The following is an 18,061-nucleotide window of genomic DNA, read 5'->3' on the forward strand; positions in this document are numbered from 1 at the left end:
AATGATGCTCAATAGTTGGTATTTTCTTGGAACTTGTGTGAATCATTTTATCTCCCAACTCGATAGCTTCCTTCTAATGTACGATAATCCACCTCCAAACAATTATACATACTGTACCTGTGAGCTGTAGATGTAAGTAAGGGTGAATCCGGTATAGTTTATGACGTTATGAACGACTGACAAGCAAAAAACTTTGTGAATAAGAGCAGATTTAGCTGCATCTTTCCTTTTTTTTTCACGAATTCATCTTAATCCTATGGATGTGCCTTAATGAGAGGGAGGAGTGCGTCTTCTTGACAACAAAAAAAGTTCTTATTTGCCGGGGGGGGGGGGGTTTCATTTGTTGCCGAATTTAAATTTAGTCTTTTGCATTATTGAATTAGTTTTGAAATCGATTTACCAAAGTTTTCACTTTTCCGAACACCTTTCGGTCCCGATGTGTTTGGATGATCGAGGTTCTACTGTACTTCTTTCAAAAATTCTGAAACCATTTCTTTCATTACAGTTCTACAGAATTTCTAGATTCTGCGATTATGTTTGCCGTTAATTTTCCAAATGCACAACATTACTGATGAATCTAGAAAAATTATGAATCGCGAAAAACTTTGCCCTCCCCTTCCCTACAGCGATACATTGATCTCAGAGGCCTGCCTGCGCGTGCGTGTTCTCTATACAAATCTACAATTTTAGACCGATCGTCATCACCACACACACTATTTTTTTTACACATACACCAAACGGGACCCGACTTAAACGATAGGCTATTTTAAAGGTTTGTCAGAGCTGGACAAATGCCCGAAATGAGCAAAAAACTGTTATGCAACAATGGTTTCCAGGCCTCAATAATTACTTTCAAAATGTTTACTTTGGTTACCATGATTCCCTAGCAATGCATTTCAGACATGCATATGCCTTTACAATGGTTTGTCACTTTTAATCCTACCAGGATATGTATAATATGACATGAATGTCGTTCTTCACTTGTTAATATAAGATATACGGAAGACTGGATGTTGTGAAGATATTTATAATTTGAGATGTTAATTTTTTTAAGGAAGGAAAAACTCATCTCTGCCTCTATCGGGAGTCGAACCTGGGTCCCTCGATCGCCAGACGAGTGCTCTGACCACTAAGCTACAGAGGAGATAGAGATTTTCCTTCGCTAGAGCGTATATATGTGCCGAATGGAACCGTGCAATGGACGGTGAACCGATCAGCCAATAGCTCATGGACGACAGTATATGTCGTTAATAAAAAAATTAACATCTCAAATAATAAATATCTTCACAACATCTAGTCTTCCGTATATCTTGTATTAACAAGTGAAGAGCGACATTCATGTCATATATATAGCCATCTGGTGGCCTGTCGTCCATAAGCTATTGGCTGATCGGTTCACCGTCCATTGCACGATTCCGTTCGGCACATATATTACGCTCTAGCGAAGGAAAATCTCTATCTCCTCTGTAGCTTAGTGGTCAGAGCACTCGCCCGGCAATCGAGGGACCCGAGTTCGACTCCCGGTAGAGGCAGAGATAAGTTTTTCCTTCCTTAAAAAAAATGAACAACTCAAATAATAAATATCTTCACAACATCCAGTCTTCCGTATATCTTGTATATACGGAATATACAGTTTAATAGTTACAGTTACAGTTTATAATAGTTTACAGTATACCTTTATAATGGTTGTCATTTTTTTCAATCTCCCCAGTAACTGAAGAAAACACTGGTAGCACCAGGTAGTATAGCTAGTGCTGATATATTTGGGAAAATTATTTATAATTAATTTTTATATTAATTTATAATTAATTATAATTAATTTGGAACAGATTTCATTTAGCGGACCAGTCTTGATGTCTGCCGATCAGCAGGTTCTCATATTCACTTTTATTTTTCAATTCTAATGCTGTATAACATATCATAGTCAACCTTAGTCATTCCTATTTTTGCACTACAAATAATTTTTATATAGGAGTTTTTTTTAGTGATCGTATACATTCAGCACTGCCAAATCAAAGAACATCTTAGTCCTACAATTCAGTATGTATTTTGATATTGCTAGATATATTCTACTGTTATGCACACCATAAGGTCATTGTTTTGTTTTGTCATTACATGTATGGCATAAAAGAACTTTTTAAACACCTATCTGTTATGAAGAGAGTACTGCAAATGGTTTATATCAATACACATATATAAGCAGTTGAGGAAATTTCGGAAGGTCAAGAGCCATCTTGAATTGAAGAATATCAAACAGTTTCGTGGTTTTCCCTTCAGCTTTTATGTCATGCTCAATTCAAATTGTATATTTTACAAAGAAAAAATTTATTGTTCAAAATAATTCTGTAGAGAGTAGAAAAATATTTTATAATCACATTAAGTATTTATTCTTTGTGTAACATAGCGATTTTAAACATTACATGCAATCAATGTGTGTATTTTCAATGGGAATTTTTATATTGAAAAGCAGTGTTTGAGGTTTTTTGATGTGACAGTTCAAACCATGGTTTAAACCACTGTCACAAGCTTTTTAAAACTGAAACATAACATGTAAATATAATATTAAAATCATGCTAAAACCTTCTTATAGTCTGGATCACCCTTGCACCATGTGATTTCTGGCTGTATCTAATGTTGAAGTAGAAGCTCTAAAAAATTTTCATTCCTCCAATAAAAATTTGAAATTTCAATTGGCATCCCCACCTTCATGGAACTTCACAGACACCCATTTGAAGAGATTCCGAACGAATCTAATCAATGAATTTTATAAATAATTTTTTTAGATTGAAAACACAAGGTGCATTCCTTAAGAACTGAGAGTAAAACCATAAAAAAATCAAGAAATATAGGTACAGGCTACTTTTTTTCAAAATATCTTCTCTCAGATGATATGCAATGGTCCCACTGTCCAATCAACTTTTCAAAGCATGTACAGAAGGCTTTTTTCTGGAAGCTGTCTCAGTGAATCTTGCACAACTGAAATTTCAACTAGTTCCCCAAGCTTTCTCGATATACGTTGTAACAAGCTTTTTAAAACTGAAACATAATATGTAAATACAATATTAAAATCATGCTAAAACCTTCTTACAGTCTGGATCACCCTTGCACCACGTGATTTCTGGCTGTTTCTGATGTTGAAGTAGAAGCTCCATGGCAGGGTTTACTGAGACAGCTACCAGAAAAAAGCTTTCTCAACTGCTTCGAAAATTGGACTAAACGATGGAACTATTACATATCATCTGAGGGGAAGATATTTTGGAAAATAATAAATTATTTTTTTGCAGGACTTCGCCTATATTTCTTTATTTTTTATGATTTTACTCTGAGTTCTAATGGAATGCACCTTGTAATGAGAAATTAATAAAGAAATTGTGTAAATAAAAAATAGACAATTTCAACTGAAATTCTTAGAAATTAATCAGTATAAGTGCAGTTTATGTCCCATATGGCTGGACATTTTCTGCAGTTTTCCAACTTCAAGTGCCAATGCAAGTGGATAGCCCATTTGAAAAAGTCTCTCTGCGGAGAGTAGGCAGACCTTCAACACAATATTTACATGACACAAAAATTCAAACATATGTCATTTTCCCTTCACAATATGGAAGACAGATGGCAGTACCAGTATAACATGAAAAAAACATAATTCTGACACCATAAATATGTTTGGACCACGCATACACACAGCACATTCCAGCATGCACCAATTCATAGGAAATTCCACAGAAGAATGTACACAAGGTTCATGTACGGTTCAGTAGAAGTAGTTCATGTCACATGCTAAGTAGCATACGTTAAAAAAGGGAACACATTTTCAAAGCTTAGAAAGAAGTATTGAAAACGGAGCAACTTTGTAATAGCGGTTACAACTTTGTGACAAATATGCCCTACCCTCAAATTTGCAAAGCTTTCCAAAGGGAGGCCAAGGGAGAAAACAGAGTCTGCCCAGAAGCTTCTTCCATCTGTCGGTGACTTGGGAGTAAATGCACAGTGCAGGAACAGTTCTGTAAAGCTATTTTAGCTAATTCGTGAGTTGAGTGATTTTCAAGAAAGTGTTTATACTTTGCGCTGATGTAGGAAATATTGAGCAGCTGTGAATTTCAGAGTGAGTTTATTTCAATACATAATTTATTATAATAAGTCAGTGAAAGGAGTATATTGGTACAAGTTCATATTTTCTTGCACATTTGCAATACAAAATATGTTGAACAAATATTATAATCTTTACTTTATGAAGTTTTATTCCTTTCGTAAAATGAGATACACCTAATATTGTATCATAAAATCTATTTTTATGATGCAATAAAGTAAAACATCTCTTTCGCAGACACTGACGGGACAAAAAAATTTGTCCATAAAAAAAGAGGTGACCATTAATCAGGGGTTATAAATGTATACTTTTATTATAAAAGGGGGAATTACTATTTAGCCTTAAAACGAGGGGTGTCCGTTAATAGGGATTTTACTTTATTATGAGCATCTCATTTCAAGACTTATTCTGACCTGTGAAAACATTGTAGGTAAACATCATTGTTCGTTTTTGTATGCACAAACTAATGAAAATTATAATTGATGAAGTTGTACTCACAATGGAAGACTGGATATTCACAGGTAATGCTTTTTGCAACCAGAGGTAGACATCATGCAAATTTGAAACATCTAAATCTTCATTCTCAAGAAACTGGTTTTCATTAGCATCATTTTTTGATTTAATGATGTTACTTAGCTGCTCAAACAGATACTTGATATCCATTGGAATGCACTTATTGACAGAAATCATGGAATGTGAAGCAGGACAACATGATGACGAACAGAAAGATGGGCAACTGGAATGCACTGAAGTTAAATACGGCGACGGAATGTGAGTCTCTTCTTCTCTATGAGTAGCTGGGAAAAAAGGCAAATTGGTGAATTTTAAATAGGGCTGGAAATTGATTACAATTTTTAACTGGTTAATCTAAAACTTTCAATTGATCAATATATATATATATTTTTTCGTAACCATATAATATTAATTCATCCCTCCAACAATATTTTTCATTCACATTTCACAAACCTATTTACCAAACAAAAACAAATATAGGAACACATCAATTAATAGATTAGGGCTACCACTACCGAATCACATATGCAGCTCGTCAAAGTTCTTCTGAAAACTTCTAACAAAATTGGTAAATGTTAAAACGTGTGTGTACCTATTGTAAACCTAATGTGAAGTGAGTTTGTGTAATGCTTGTTACGCACAGTGCCGCCATCTGCCATCAGTTTTAATAACTATGAGTGAAGTGTAATGATCGAATATTTGTGCCATTGTGGGTTTGTTGCTGTCTGTGGTGAGACAAGAGGTTAAGGCTGCTTGCTTGAAGCAATTTATGGTGAACATGTCAAAACCTAGAATTTTTCAGTTGGTTTTTGTCTTTTTCTTTTAATCAGTTATTTTAAGTTAGTTGCCGATTTGAAAACTGTTCTCAATCATACTGTTGCTTCTTTTCTCACATAGAAACTCCTCCCAAATGATATGTGTAAGGAGGTGTGTTGCTAAGGTGTGTGGATGCTTCCAGAGCACAAGAAAAAACTAGCCTACTGTTCATAACGGGAACCATAAATTTTGGTCCCATCTTCTGAAACTCCCATCAAACTCAATTTGAAACTAAAATCATCAGTTTCCATTGCATCGACTTTAATGACGTTTTCGTTGATCAAAATATTGATTCATATATTTTTTAATATATATACTTCATCGGTCATACTCTGACTCCACCTGGGGAATCTGGTCCTCTGTCATAGATGTTCCTGATGCCAACTCTGCAAACACTTTGAAGGACTGATTCTCCATGAATTGAGGATATCATATGGGTATATCAGGTGGGTATTTCTACCTCAGAACATTCCCAGTCAGCAGAGGACTCGTTACAGAGCAAACATTCTACTTTGAGGACAGTAGCAACCTATTTTTGATCATTACATGCATGCGGTGACATCTTCAACACTGCAGTGAGCCCCTTCTCTGGATAATGCCCTGTACATATCCCCAATGCATAGGTGTAAATAGACTTCAAAGGCTGGGTGGGGAGGGGGGCACAATGATGATGCTCGGAGCAGCAGGGTGATGATTTCAATTCATAGAAATTCATATACACTAGATCAGTTGGCTCAGTCATTGACACTGGAGGGGCACTGGCTTCCCATATTTCTACCCACACTATGATGAATTCAATTGCTCTTTAGCATATATCCACAACTGATACAAAAAATTTTCAAGAGTGGCAAACTGTTGCTTTACAGCTCGAAATATATTTTAAAGATGGATGAAATTTATATGAAACTACAAATTTTTCAATTGTTAAAATGAGTCCATTGAATAGACTTTTCGAGCAATCCATTTGTATCTGTATGAATGTTAATTAGGCAACATTTGTGTAAATAAATTAGAATTACCTAAACTAGAATTACCTGCCATAATGTCATCCATTTGTTCGAGAGCAGCTGCCAAGGCTTTACTAGCATCAATTGAAGGCTCAGCATCTCGGATGTCTGCCATTGTTCTATGAATGAGCTCTTCAGTTATTTCATTTGGATAACACTGTAATTCGTCTCAATCCATCCTAATCAACAGAAGGAAAAAATTAAAATGAGTAGGAAATCAGCAATAAGTTACAAAGAACATGAATAAATAGCATTCGAGACAAAAATTTTTTTTTTTTTAATTTATAAAAATCACACAAACACACAGTATCAAGCTCATTTCAATACCTATATCGGGGGGTTTTCAAACTTTTTCCACTTGCCACACCCATAACCCGAATCAACCCTCACCCACGGCTTCCCAGAGCAGTTTAACAAAAGATTTCTTCGAGAAACATTTGTAGGGCCGCCTCTCAGCAACAAAGGTTACCGGCGCACCATGGCGACACAACACAGTTTGAGAACCCCTGTTCTTTGCGCTATGTTGCGCTATGACATTCAGGATCATCTGAAATGGCCGGCAACCTTGAACTTAATTTTGTAAAAACTAAATAAGCGCCACATTTGCAGAGTTACTTGCAGCACAGTTTGGATTCACTCAAGCATGTTCTAAAATCACATATGTGACCAACCACATATTCACAGATCACCTGAGTGACCCACAGCACAGTTTCAGATTGCTTAAGTGTCAAGTGATCCCACGGGCACATTTGCAAATCACTCAAGTCTGTTGTGCACAAACTATTTGAAGTGCAACCCCCCTTTTGAACAAAAAATTTATCAGCGACCCCCTACAATATGCTGTCCATATATCTCAGATTTCCGGTACATTCCGATTTTTTTGCTAGTAAATGTAAATGTGCTGTCCCAAAAGATCTTTTCGGAATGCTTTCTTCAATTTTAATTCGGCAATATTGACTTCCAAAGATATTCAATTTTTTTAATATCATATAAATATTTTTTTGATGTCCCTTATGAAAGATGGAAGCGTAATGAGGTGTATGTTCCTCGATTTTCGTATACAGGGTGATTGAGAAAGAATCATAAGATTTCAAACAAATGATTCTACACTTGAAGTCAATAATGAACAAAAATTGTTCACAAAACGTCGACACATTTCCCCCTTATATTAACATATTACTTACCATTCTATATATATTGTGTTTTTAATTTTTAAGAAATATACAATTTTGAGAAATCTGGCGATTCTCTAAGTCATCTGAATACCAATCATGTAACAGTATTAACTTGATATCCAGTATAATCCAGATCGTCAAAAGGATTCTATAAGTCACCAACGCTGGCATAATGGCGGTGTGTGTGTGCGGGTTGCTGTTTCTTCTCTTTCGCTTCTAGAAGCTTCCATTGCAGATGTTCTACAACCATCCATTATGGATGGCGCTTGAAGCGCGGGCGATTCAAACGAATAACTAAGTTTCTTCCCTTTGTCCAGTAGCGTCATTTTGGGAACAGATACTGTATAATGCAACTTTTTTTTTCGGCGCCAAACACTTCCGACGGCCCTGACGAAATTCGCCAAGACCGATGGCCGCCGAAAAAGCACAATATCGCCATGGTTCTAGAAAATCTGTAATGGAAGCTTCTAGAAGAGAAGAAACAGCAACCCACCGCCACTACACCGGCGTTGGCGACTTACACCGCCCTTGGCGATCTGTATAATACGAATTTTAGGTCTGGATATTAACCCAGAATATTTATCATTGTTATTGCCAATTTTTGTTTTTGTGATATTTTTACCCATGTTGTGATATTTTTATCGTTATTTTTCTAGTTATCGTTGAGTTTTCTTTGCTGGCGATTGTTTTTTTCGGTGACCATCGGTCTTGGCGACTTTCGTCCGGGCCGTCGGAAGTGTTAGGCGCCGAAAAAAGTCGCCAACATAGCCAATATCTGGATTATACAGCATTTGTTCCAAACGTCATTTCCCACGTTCTTTCTTTACAAGGACATTGCACATTCGTGATTCCGTCATGACGGAGTCGATATACTGTTGATTATTGTACAAGTAGAATTGATAAAATTACATTATGATGTGATACATTCAATTAGCTCAGCTGAATAAAGACATTCTTTAGTTTTTAAATAAGAATGAATTCCTTGTTTCGAAGTTTTTACTTTGGAGAGAATCTTGCAACCCCCACCCCAAGTTCATCGACGCGACCCACGATTTGCGCACCGTTGACTTAAGTGGCCAGCTGCATATTTGCAGATCACTTGAGTGACCCACGCCAGTTTCAGATCACTTAAATTACCGGCAGTGTACAGTTCCAGATCACTCGAGTGATCCGCGGCACATATACAGATCACTTAAGTGGCCCGCGACGAGTTCTCAAACCAATGAAGTGGCTGAAGTTTGAGCACACTTGAGCTATAAACAAAACTCGAATATCTATCCTCTATAAGAAATGATCAACAAATATTGAACGCGATCATGACACGGACTAAAATTATGAGCAAAGTCATGTCTTACAGTTTCCGCTGATGACTGTCAAGAAAGGTTGAATTCGGCAAAACGAAAATTCATCTCTCATGGCTTGATTTAATATTATATCAGCCAATATTTATTTATTTAGATACTTGTTGATCTAGCGGAGTTGCTTGCATGTGCAATGCTCTTTTCACCCAGAAAAGACAGTGAATGGCAGGTTAGTATCATCAACCAATTAGAAGTTACATCTTATTGGAAATAATACACTGAAGTCGTTTTTGATTGGATGACATTGAAAGAGTAGGTTTTTTTTTTTTCATCATTGAATAATTCGTAACCATATATTACTCATTTTTTATATATTTTATCATTTTCAACGTTTTTCAGTGAAATATATCTTGACTAATTCCACTGCGGTTTGCGGTATCTCTTTGATTTTTCTTAAGTAATCAATTTGAGCCATAATTAGCAATGAAGTATCTTGTTGAAGTATTGTCAGTAGATCTAATATGCCCTGTTAACATGTGCACATATTGCGGTAGCATTGGGAGTTCTAGAACCCGCTTGACGATGTTTTTCCTTCGTAAGGAAAGAAATGGCGAGCAGTCATTGGTGAAAGTTCTTGAAGCGGGTGTAAAACCCGCTTTTTGTATTTCCCATGTGAACGGGACTATAATGTCCTTTTTTTTTAAATCATAATTATGAAAAAATACGATTGGAAAAAAGTTATTTCTAATCACTTGAAGGTAGAGTTACCTGATTCGAAAGCAGAAAAAGAAGAACGCCTGTGCGCACAACTTTGATATCGTCATTTTTCTCAATTTGTGCAACAGATGTCACTACTACACTGACAAAATTGCGCACCACTGACTTAAGTCATTGAAAAGAAATGTAAGTTATTTTTATTATTTCTCCTCTCTAAGACTTAAGTGGCCAGCTGCATATTTGCAGATCACAAGAACACAACTTTGATAGAAACAAAGCTCAAAATTTTGTCTTACTTTACGTCAAACTTTATGGCTCTCTTACCCAATTCATGGTCATCTGCGGCTCCCCAGAATAGTTTAGAGGACATTTTCACTTATAAAAGAAATTCTTAAAGGCGTAAATAAGCAATCAATCACAGAAAAATCAATGTCTCCGCAATGCCCCTGTCAAAAGTTTGTGATGCTCCTAGGAGCCGCGACTTTGAGTCCATTTTTCATCCTTCCGTGAGTGGCGTATATTGTCAAGTTTGAGCACGTGGTTCGACCACGTTTTAGTCTAACCCAAAGTTGCTTGAAAGTTTCAAACGGAAAAATGGTTTTACTCGCGTTTAATGCTGCCCCCCCCCACCCCAACTTTCGTCTTTCGAATGCGAATGACTCAGTGAATATTGCACTTAGAAACAATGAATTTTTTTTGTTGGCATCAGGAGAAACTGGACAACAGCTTTGCTATTTGGTTTTTGGGCACAGGGTGTCCATAATCTTTTTATTTTAATAACTATACAACCCTTAGCAACATGCATGATGTATCTGAGTTCTACACGTTATTTGGATAACTTTTTAATTGGAAGTATCTACGATATATTTCAACAGTTTGCCAGTAAAATGACGTGCATACTGTTACCTATGCACCTTGTTATATTGGTTTGTGTAATATTTTGTAATATTCAATACAGTAGACTGGATAATTGATAATTCGGCCCGCCCTTGGTTGGTTCACATCCTACAGCAGGGCGCTTAAGCTGAGATCTTCGGAAGGCCCAGGCTAGATTTTTCACAGACCCCTGTATAGACAGCATTATAATACAGTGAAACTTGAAAAATTGAGTTTCAGAATTCCTCTTGAGTTTCCAATTCAATTTAATGTTGCAATTACCTGTTAAATTGGAATTTTAGCCTAATGTTCTGGTATAATAAATAATTCAAAGTTTCACTCAGATACGTCACATGCGAAATGTCTCTTTTTTTAGAATTCCCGGCTAATTCTCTTAACTTTCAGACATCCTTTTCTTTATTCCGTTCTGTTTACTGACTTTTTCTAGAATGTAGCTATATCTAGTTTTTTCTAATATTAGAAAAATTACAATCAACAAAATGTGAAATTTTTTTTGTTGCGTCTCCAAGCAAGAAGCATGATTTCGTTACCAGTTCTACACACATACACTTGATTTCGTCATTCCGCGAGCTGCTGGTGTTTTACCGGATCTTGGATGATTTAATTAGCACCTGCAAATGGTAGATGCAAATGCGCATGGGAAAAAAATATCCCGGGTAACAGGGATTTTCGTTTTAACCCGTTTACATGGCGTTTAGTTTATGCCAGTATTCCCCACCCCTTTCCGAAAGTCGTCACTGGAGACGTAGGTTGAACGGAAGAGGTTGTCTCAAGATGGCTGACGAAGGAGCTAACACTAGTTTTCGCGGCACAAAGGATTAGGGCCGTTCAAGTATTACGTCAGCAAATTTTTAGCCACTTTGGACCCCTCTCCCTTGTCAGCAAAACCCTGACCCCACCCTCCCCCTTGTCAGCAAAATTTTGTCATCGGCTCTGCCCCTCCCTCCTAACCCATATTGGTGGGATCACAGACGTACGCGGGGGAAGGGGATAGGGGGCACGCTCCTCCCCCCCCCCCCCCCAACGATCAAAAATTTATTTTTCTAATCTAACAAATATTTTTTTGAAAAAATTAAAATTTCGGAAGAAAATACCTTTATATGTCATTATAATCAATTTATGTTAATTTCAATGGCATTTGAAGAATTCAAATTTCCTTTTTAAGAAATTCAACCCACCCTCTAAGTCAGTGTTTCCCAAAGTGTGCAATATCTCCCTCTGGTGAGCGATGAAATAGTCCGGAGGGGCTATCGAAGCTACGGACTTAACATAGAATCCTATGGGTTCACTTGAGTTGCGGGCGATGAGATTAAAAAAATTGCTGGTGATGTGTGGGAACGATGAAACAAAAAGTTTGAGAAACTATGCTCTAAGCCAGTGGTTCTCAACCGGGGGCCATATGGCCCCCTTGTGGTACTGGGATACTTCAAGGGGGCCACGGAAGAAAATGAAGAAAGGGGCCATGACAGGTGGTTTAGAGAGCTGAGAAGAAAAATTAAGGTGTGAAGAAATAAAGTTTTTATATTAGTGACTAACACTTACAGTGAGAGAGAGAATCCAACAAAACCACCCATAAAACCAGGGCCTTCTTTAGGGTATGGACCCACCCAGGCCTCACCGCATACATTTGCAACAAGTTCCCTAGGATGGGGTTATTCTCAAGTCCCAGGCTAAATTTTTCAGACCCCCTTCCTATATGAAATTTATTGTATGAAAAAAAAAATGATGAAAACCATATTAGGCCCCGGGCTATAGCCCTGTCAGTCCCATTCTTGTGAGGGGCATCATGCCCATAAGTGACCCCACCTTATGATATTTTGTATAGTTCAATTAATTTTGAAAATAAATAGGAAATATGTAGGCTGTTTATTTCCAGCTAAAGTATGGGACTACCATAGCTTCAGTTTGCCTAAGGAGGGGGGGAGGGGGCGCCCATGATATTGAGACGGTCCTGATAGAACTCAGACTAGCGGGGAGATCAATAAATTCTAGGCTACTGGTCTGGAGGCCAATTTTCTTTGCAAAATTTTTGTTCAGTATAAATTCACTGAAAAAAAAAACCATTTCAATACGTATAAAGTGTCTTGCTTCTAGATGAGAATTGAAAACTCTGGGTAAGACAGGGGAGCCACGAGAAAAAAATATGGTTCAAAGGGGGCCACGGGGAAAAAAAGGTTAAGAAACACTGCTCTAAGCCATATATGAAACCGCCCTCTAAGCCCTTGGCCCACGGACAAAATGTGGTCTGCCCCCAAACCTAATTTTGTAAAAATTAACTAGCCGGCACATTTACAGATCATTTAAGTGATCGATGGCACAATTCCAGAGTATTTAAGTGGCCTATGGTGCATTTTCAGATCACTCAAGGGATCCGTGGCACATTTAGAGATCCCTTGAGTGAGATGTGACACAGTTTTAGAACACTTAAACGGCACCAGTGCGGTTCTACATTACTCAAGTTACCCGCGGCCCATTCCCAGATTACTTTAGTGATAGATGGCATAATTATGGATCGCTTAAGTGACGCACGGCACAGTTCCAGAGCACTTGGATCCGCAAAACATTTAGAGATCACTAAAGTCGCTCTGTAGGGAGACTTATTAATAGGGAGAATGTTAGTTCAGGTGCCCACAAAATATCGAAAGGTTTTTCTCGTTTTTGGCGCACCGAGTAAGATGCCATTAAGAATATTTCATATTTTCATAAAGGGCGATTGATGACGTAAGCATCGTCAAAACTCCCCCTACCCCTTGTCATCAAAAGTCAGCAAATCAACCCCCCCCCCCCCAATCGATGCTGACGTAATACTTGAATGACCCCTTATGGGAGAGGAGGTCGGAGTCACCCACCATTATTCCACAACAAAGATGGGACTATTTTGGCAGATTTCAGTCCCTCCTTTTTTCCCCTATGAGTAAAAAAGTCATCATGCCGGTATTACTCATCAAACCAACCCCAATCTTGCACATGTAAACGGAACTTCACGAGCCGAATTTCGAAAAACCCTTCTCAGTTAGTCGATGAATATAAAAATTTCGATGCCATGAAATGAAATTACTGACCAAATTTCATGTGAATGCTATCCTTTGAAACCCCTGATGACCCCCTTAAGGATCAAATTTCAGAAAACCCCTTGTTATTTTCTACGTCGTGAAATAAAACTTCTGATAAATTTTGTAAATATTATCTTCAGCGGTTTTGGCTCAGTCAGCGTGATTTCTCTGTTAAACCTCTTTATCATTCCGTCAGGGGGTCGGATTTCGAAAAACCCCTTTCTCTTCTGACCAGATTTCATAAAATTCTGTGGTTTCGTCTCGGTGTGATTTCTCTATGTTACACTTGAACCCCCCCCCCTTATGAGCCCCCTTTGAGGTCGAATTTCGCAAAACTATCTTTACATAGTCTTTATGTCATGAAACAAAACTATCGATCAAATTTGATATGTATAGCTTTTAGTGGTTTCAGCACGGCGTGATTCCTCTATATTACCTTTTGAATTCCGTTTTGATCCCCTTAGGGGTCGAATTTCGAAAAACGCCTCCTTAATGAATCTTTACGTCATAAAAGTAATTGACAAAATTTGATATTCATAGCTTCAGCGGATTGGTTCAGCATGATTTCTCTATGTTACCTTTGAACCTCTCCCCCCCCCCCCAGGTGGCTAATTTCGCAAATGCTATTCCGCGATTACACGATTTCAGCCAGTCACGTCTCTTCTTGGTTTACGATGATTCCCATTAACTTAATATCGTACGATCTGTTGTGCTTTCGGTCACAAGGTGGCTTCGTTATGTAATTATTGGAATGTATTCTGAAAGATTAACCACTGTATGCAAAACAAAATTGTTTATTTTAATTCGCGTAAGGGAAGTATTAAAATTCCGTGGTTAATGGTATAGCGAGGGATGAAGGGGTCATGCATTCGAAAAAAGAAGAGAAATTTTCACTAAAAATACATGCTTTTGGTGGTAAATAATTTTAGGACTTTTTTCGTCAACGGAATCGACGTAGGTGATAGTGCACCAGACCCACACCACATAAATATATATATACTGAATATATAGTTCTAGTGTGGTGTTGATCCTGAAGACTAGGTTTACTCTTCTGAAGTTCTAATATTTAAATAGATGTTTAAATATTTCATAGTTGTTTACGATTATTAACATGCAAGATATATTTTTTCATACTATAATTTATCGGTTTATTTTTAGTCGATTTGCTATCGCAAAATGCATTAATAAATTTGAGAAATCTTTTACTAAAATTTGCAAGGATCAGAAATTTAAAATCATTATCCTTCTTTAACTGTTTGAATATTTAAATTTGCTTTCAATGTATAAATTTGTTGATTTAAAAAATAAATCGTTCATATAAAGGTGCGTATACACTAGCGAGCCAATCTTGCAACGCACGACCCCCTGCAGCAGTTCTAATCCGCTCGTTGGTGCACAAACTTCCTTTGTGTTCGTTGAAAAAACCGATTCCAGGTGGGTCCAGTGAAAACAGCTCAAGAATCGTTCACAACACCGTACAAATTACTGAACAATCAATTGCGAATGCTTTCATTGCATGATCCGCGCGCTAGTGTATACGCGCCTTAACATTGAAAATAGCGCGAATACACATTTGAAATGGCTCACATCGGTGGAAATGTCTACTTCATTTGGACCACTGTTCCGCGATCAGATACGAAAATGAAGATATCGTAGAGTTACGTAAGTTATCATAGAGGCTGAAGCAATGTGATTGGCAGTGTGGAAAAAATTACGAAAAAAAATCGTTTAATCGCGGAATAGCAGTACATTTGCGAAATATGCGTACAGGTGCAGTTCTTTAGGCATTTTTTATGTATTCCAAGCGAGGACTTGGCTGTACAGAGTTTGGATGGGACACCCTGTATATAGACTTTAGGGGCCGAATTTTAAAAAAAAAACCCTCCTGGTGAGTCTTTACGTCATGAACTAAAACTATTGACCAAATTTCATAAATATTGCTGTTTCGGCTCGGCGTGATTTCTCTATGTAACCATTGAACCCCCTTATGACCCCCCCTCCCCGTCATCTATCATTTACCATCTCCATAATGCCTATCACTTTGCGGGCCAGAATTATTGCATTTCGGTATGGGGGAGAGGGGGTGGGGTGGAACTCGGGCTGAATTTTTTTCCCTCAAAACGTACCCGTGTATAAGTCTGCCCTTCCAATGCATGAAAGATTTTCTGAACAAAAAAGAACTCTGTTATACACGAGTATAGGGTCATTCAAGTATTACGTCAGCATCGATGGGAGGGGGTTTCGATTTGATGACTTTTGATGATAAGGGGGGGGGGGTTGGATGATGTTTACGTCATCAACCACCCTCTATGAAAATATAAAATATTCTTAATGGCATCCTGAACTGTGGTTTGTGGGCACCTAAACTAACAATCTCTCTATTGATTTCTCCTAGAGAGTCACTTTAGTGATCTCTAAATGTTTCTTGGATCCTTCAAGTGATCTAGAAATGTGTTTGGGCCGCGTAAGTACTCTAGAATTGTGCCACGCATCATTCAAGTGATCCGTAATTATGCCGCGGATCACTCAAGTAATCTGGGAATGTGCCGGGGGGTAACTTGAGTGATGTAGAGTCGCACTGAGAGTCGTTTAAGTGCTCTAAAACTGTGCAACTGTCACTCAAGGGATTTCTAAATGTGCCACAGATCGATTAAGTGTTCTGGAACTGTGTCGCGGGTTACTTAAGTGATCTGTGAATATGCCACAGGCCTACTTGTGTAACCTGAAAAAGGTGCAACGGGCCTACTTCAGTGATCTAAAAATGTGCCACGGGCTTACTTAAGTGTTCTAAAAATGTGCCACGGCTCGCCTAAATACTCTGGAATTGTGCATGGGTCACCTAAGCGATTTCTAAATGTGCCGCTTAGTTCATTTTTACAAAAATCGTTTGGGGGGAAGCCCACATCAGATAACCCCCCGGGACACATTTGGGCCAAGGATTTATCATTATATGGCTTTAGAGGGTGGTTCATAATGAATTTCTTAAAAGAAAATTTTGAGTTCTTAGCCTTCGAATAGCATTGAAGTTAACAGAAATTGATTACAATAGCATATAAAGGTATTTTCTTGCGGCAAAAAAAATATTTTTTGCATATAAAAAAATGGTTTTTAGATCGTTTGTGGGGGGGGGGCAGGAGTCCCTTATCCCCCCCCTCCCCGTGTAGTCTCTGATCCCACCAATATGTGATAGGAGGTATGGAGGCGGAGATGACGAAATTTTGCTGACAAGGGAGGGGGGTCAAAAATTGCTGAAGTAATAATTGAACGGCCCGTATAATACAGTTTACAAGTGTTAGCGTATTTGGCCCATTCTTCATTGCTTTTTTAATTTTCAATCGATAGTCAACTGACAGCGTTTGAAATACAACATCGTCGTGAAATTTGCGGAGAAATTGCAGGAGCGGAATGAAAAATAGGGATTAATCACACCCAAATGAAGCTGTAGGAGTGCGTGTAATGAATCTGGCTAACGTAATGCAGTTTCTCATTTCCTAGAAATTTCAAAAAGGAGGCAGAAGCAAGTGGATAGGTTTTTATTGCATATGTTTTTTTTTCAAAGTCACATAAAAAGAACAGAGTCCGTAAATCGTCCTAAACGATAGTCCTCCTCTTTCTCTCGTCGTTTAGACTAGACTAAGAGTTAGAGTAGTTATACTAGTTAATTAGTAAATACAAAGTAACACACACACATTGTATTGTATGTTTATTTATAACACGTTATTTGTTCATTGTATTATTTTATTATAAGAGATTATCGTATAGTATTGTACATGTTACTACCAAAGTCCGAAATTTGCCAATTCACAACGAGGCCGGCCATTTCACGAATTAGTAAGTTTCGTTAATTGTTGACCCGAAAAATGTCTGAATTTCGGACTTTGGCTGGCCAGTTCACGAAGTGGCATGTAATCACTGGCCAAAGTCCGATAACAAAATACACGGTTCGGGATCATCGTCGAGTTGGCGTATTTTTTCATGATGCCATATGGCAACCCATGAAACCACAGTCACGATGCGGCAGTCATTTTTTATCCTCAAAAATTTCGCAAAAAAAAACCGACTGTCTCAAAAACCGGACGGACAAGTCGTTTTTGATTGGTTAGCATAAGAAGTGACTTTTCTTCAGCTTGGAATGCAGCGTGACCATATTAATCTATTTTCACGTATTTTACCCATGTTTAACGTTTAATAGTAAAATACATTTTGATTAACTTCGCTGCGATTTGCAATAGCCCTTAAATTTTTAATTTCAGCTATAATTAGTGGCAGTTTCTCAGGTTTAGTAGCTTTATTAGATATAATCGTCGATGTCCCTACTTTACTTGATGAAGTATGGTCAGCATCACCGATCTTACACTTTTTTGTGAGTATGATTATGAAAAAAAAGATTGATCAAAAAGAATAATTTTGGATGATTTAAAGTTTTTTTTTCATTTTCATAGTTTATTATCCAATTTTAATCATCTCCAGTCAAATATAGAAATGATTATAAAGG

At 37.6% G+C, this 18,061-nt stretch overlaps 1 protein-coding gene across 2 annotated transcripts in view; it reads right to left on the bottom strand.

Annotated features, from left to right (window-relative positions):
- LOC149086632 (liprin-beta-1-like) overlaps positions 1-9,114 on the bottom strand; it is a 44,618-nt gene extending 35,504 nt beyond the window's left edge. The window contains exons 1-3 of one of the 2 annotated variants that reach the window (XM_089231033.1): positions 8,954-9,114; positions 6,451-6,602; positions 4,586-4,884 (exon numbers count right to left, since the gene is read on the bottom strand). In XM_089231033.1, the coding sequence (XP_089087159.1) occupies positions 4,586-4,884; positions 6,451-6,538 (387 nt within the window). In that variant the 5' untranslated portion in view covers positions 6,539-6,602; positions 8,954-9,114. The remainder of the gene's footprint in view (positions 1-4,585; positions 4,885-6,450; positions 6,603-8,953) is intronic. The other variant, XM_089231034.1, reaches the window with a different exon arrangement.
- Between the last annotated feature and the right edge of the window lie 8,947 nt (positions 9,115-18,061).

The sequence above is a fragment of the Pholcus phalangioides genome, unplaced genomic scaffold, assembly GCF_987345545.1.
Source record: "Pholcus phalangioides strain wild (caught in Gottingen) unplaced genomic scaffold, Ppha-v1.0 ptg000004l_1, whole genome shotgun sequence".
NCBI classification, from domain to species: domain Eukaryota; kingdom Metazoa; phylum Arthropoda; class Arachnida; order Araneae; family Pholcidae; genus Pholcus; species Pholcus phalangioides.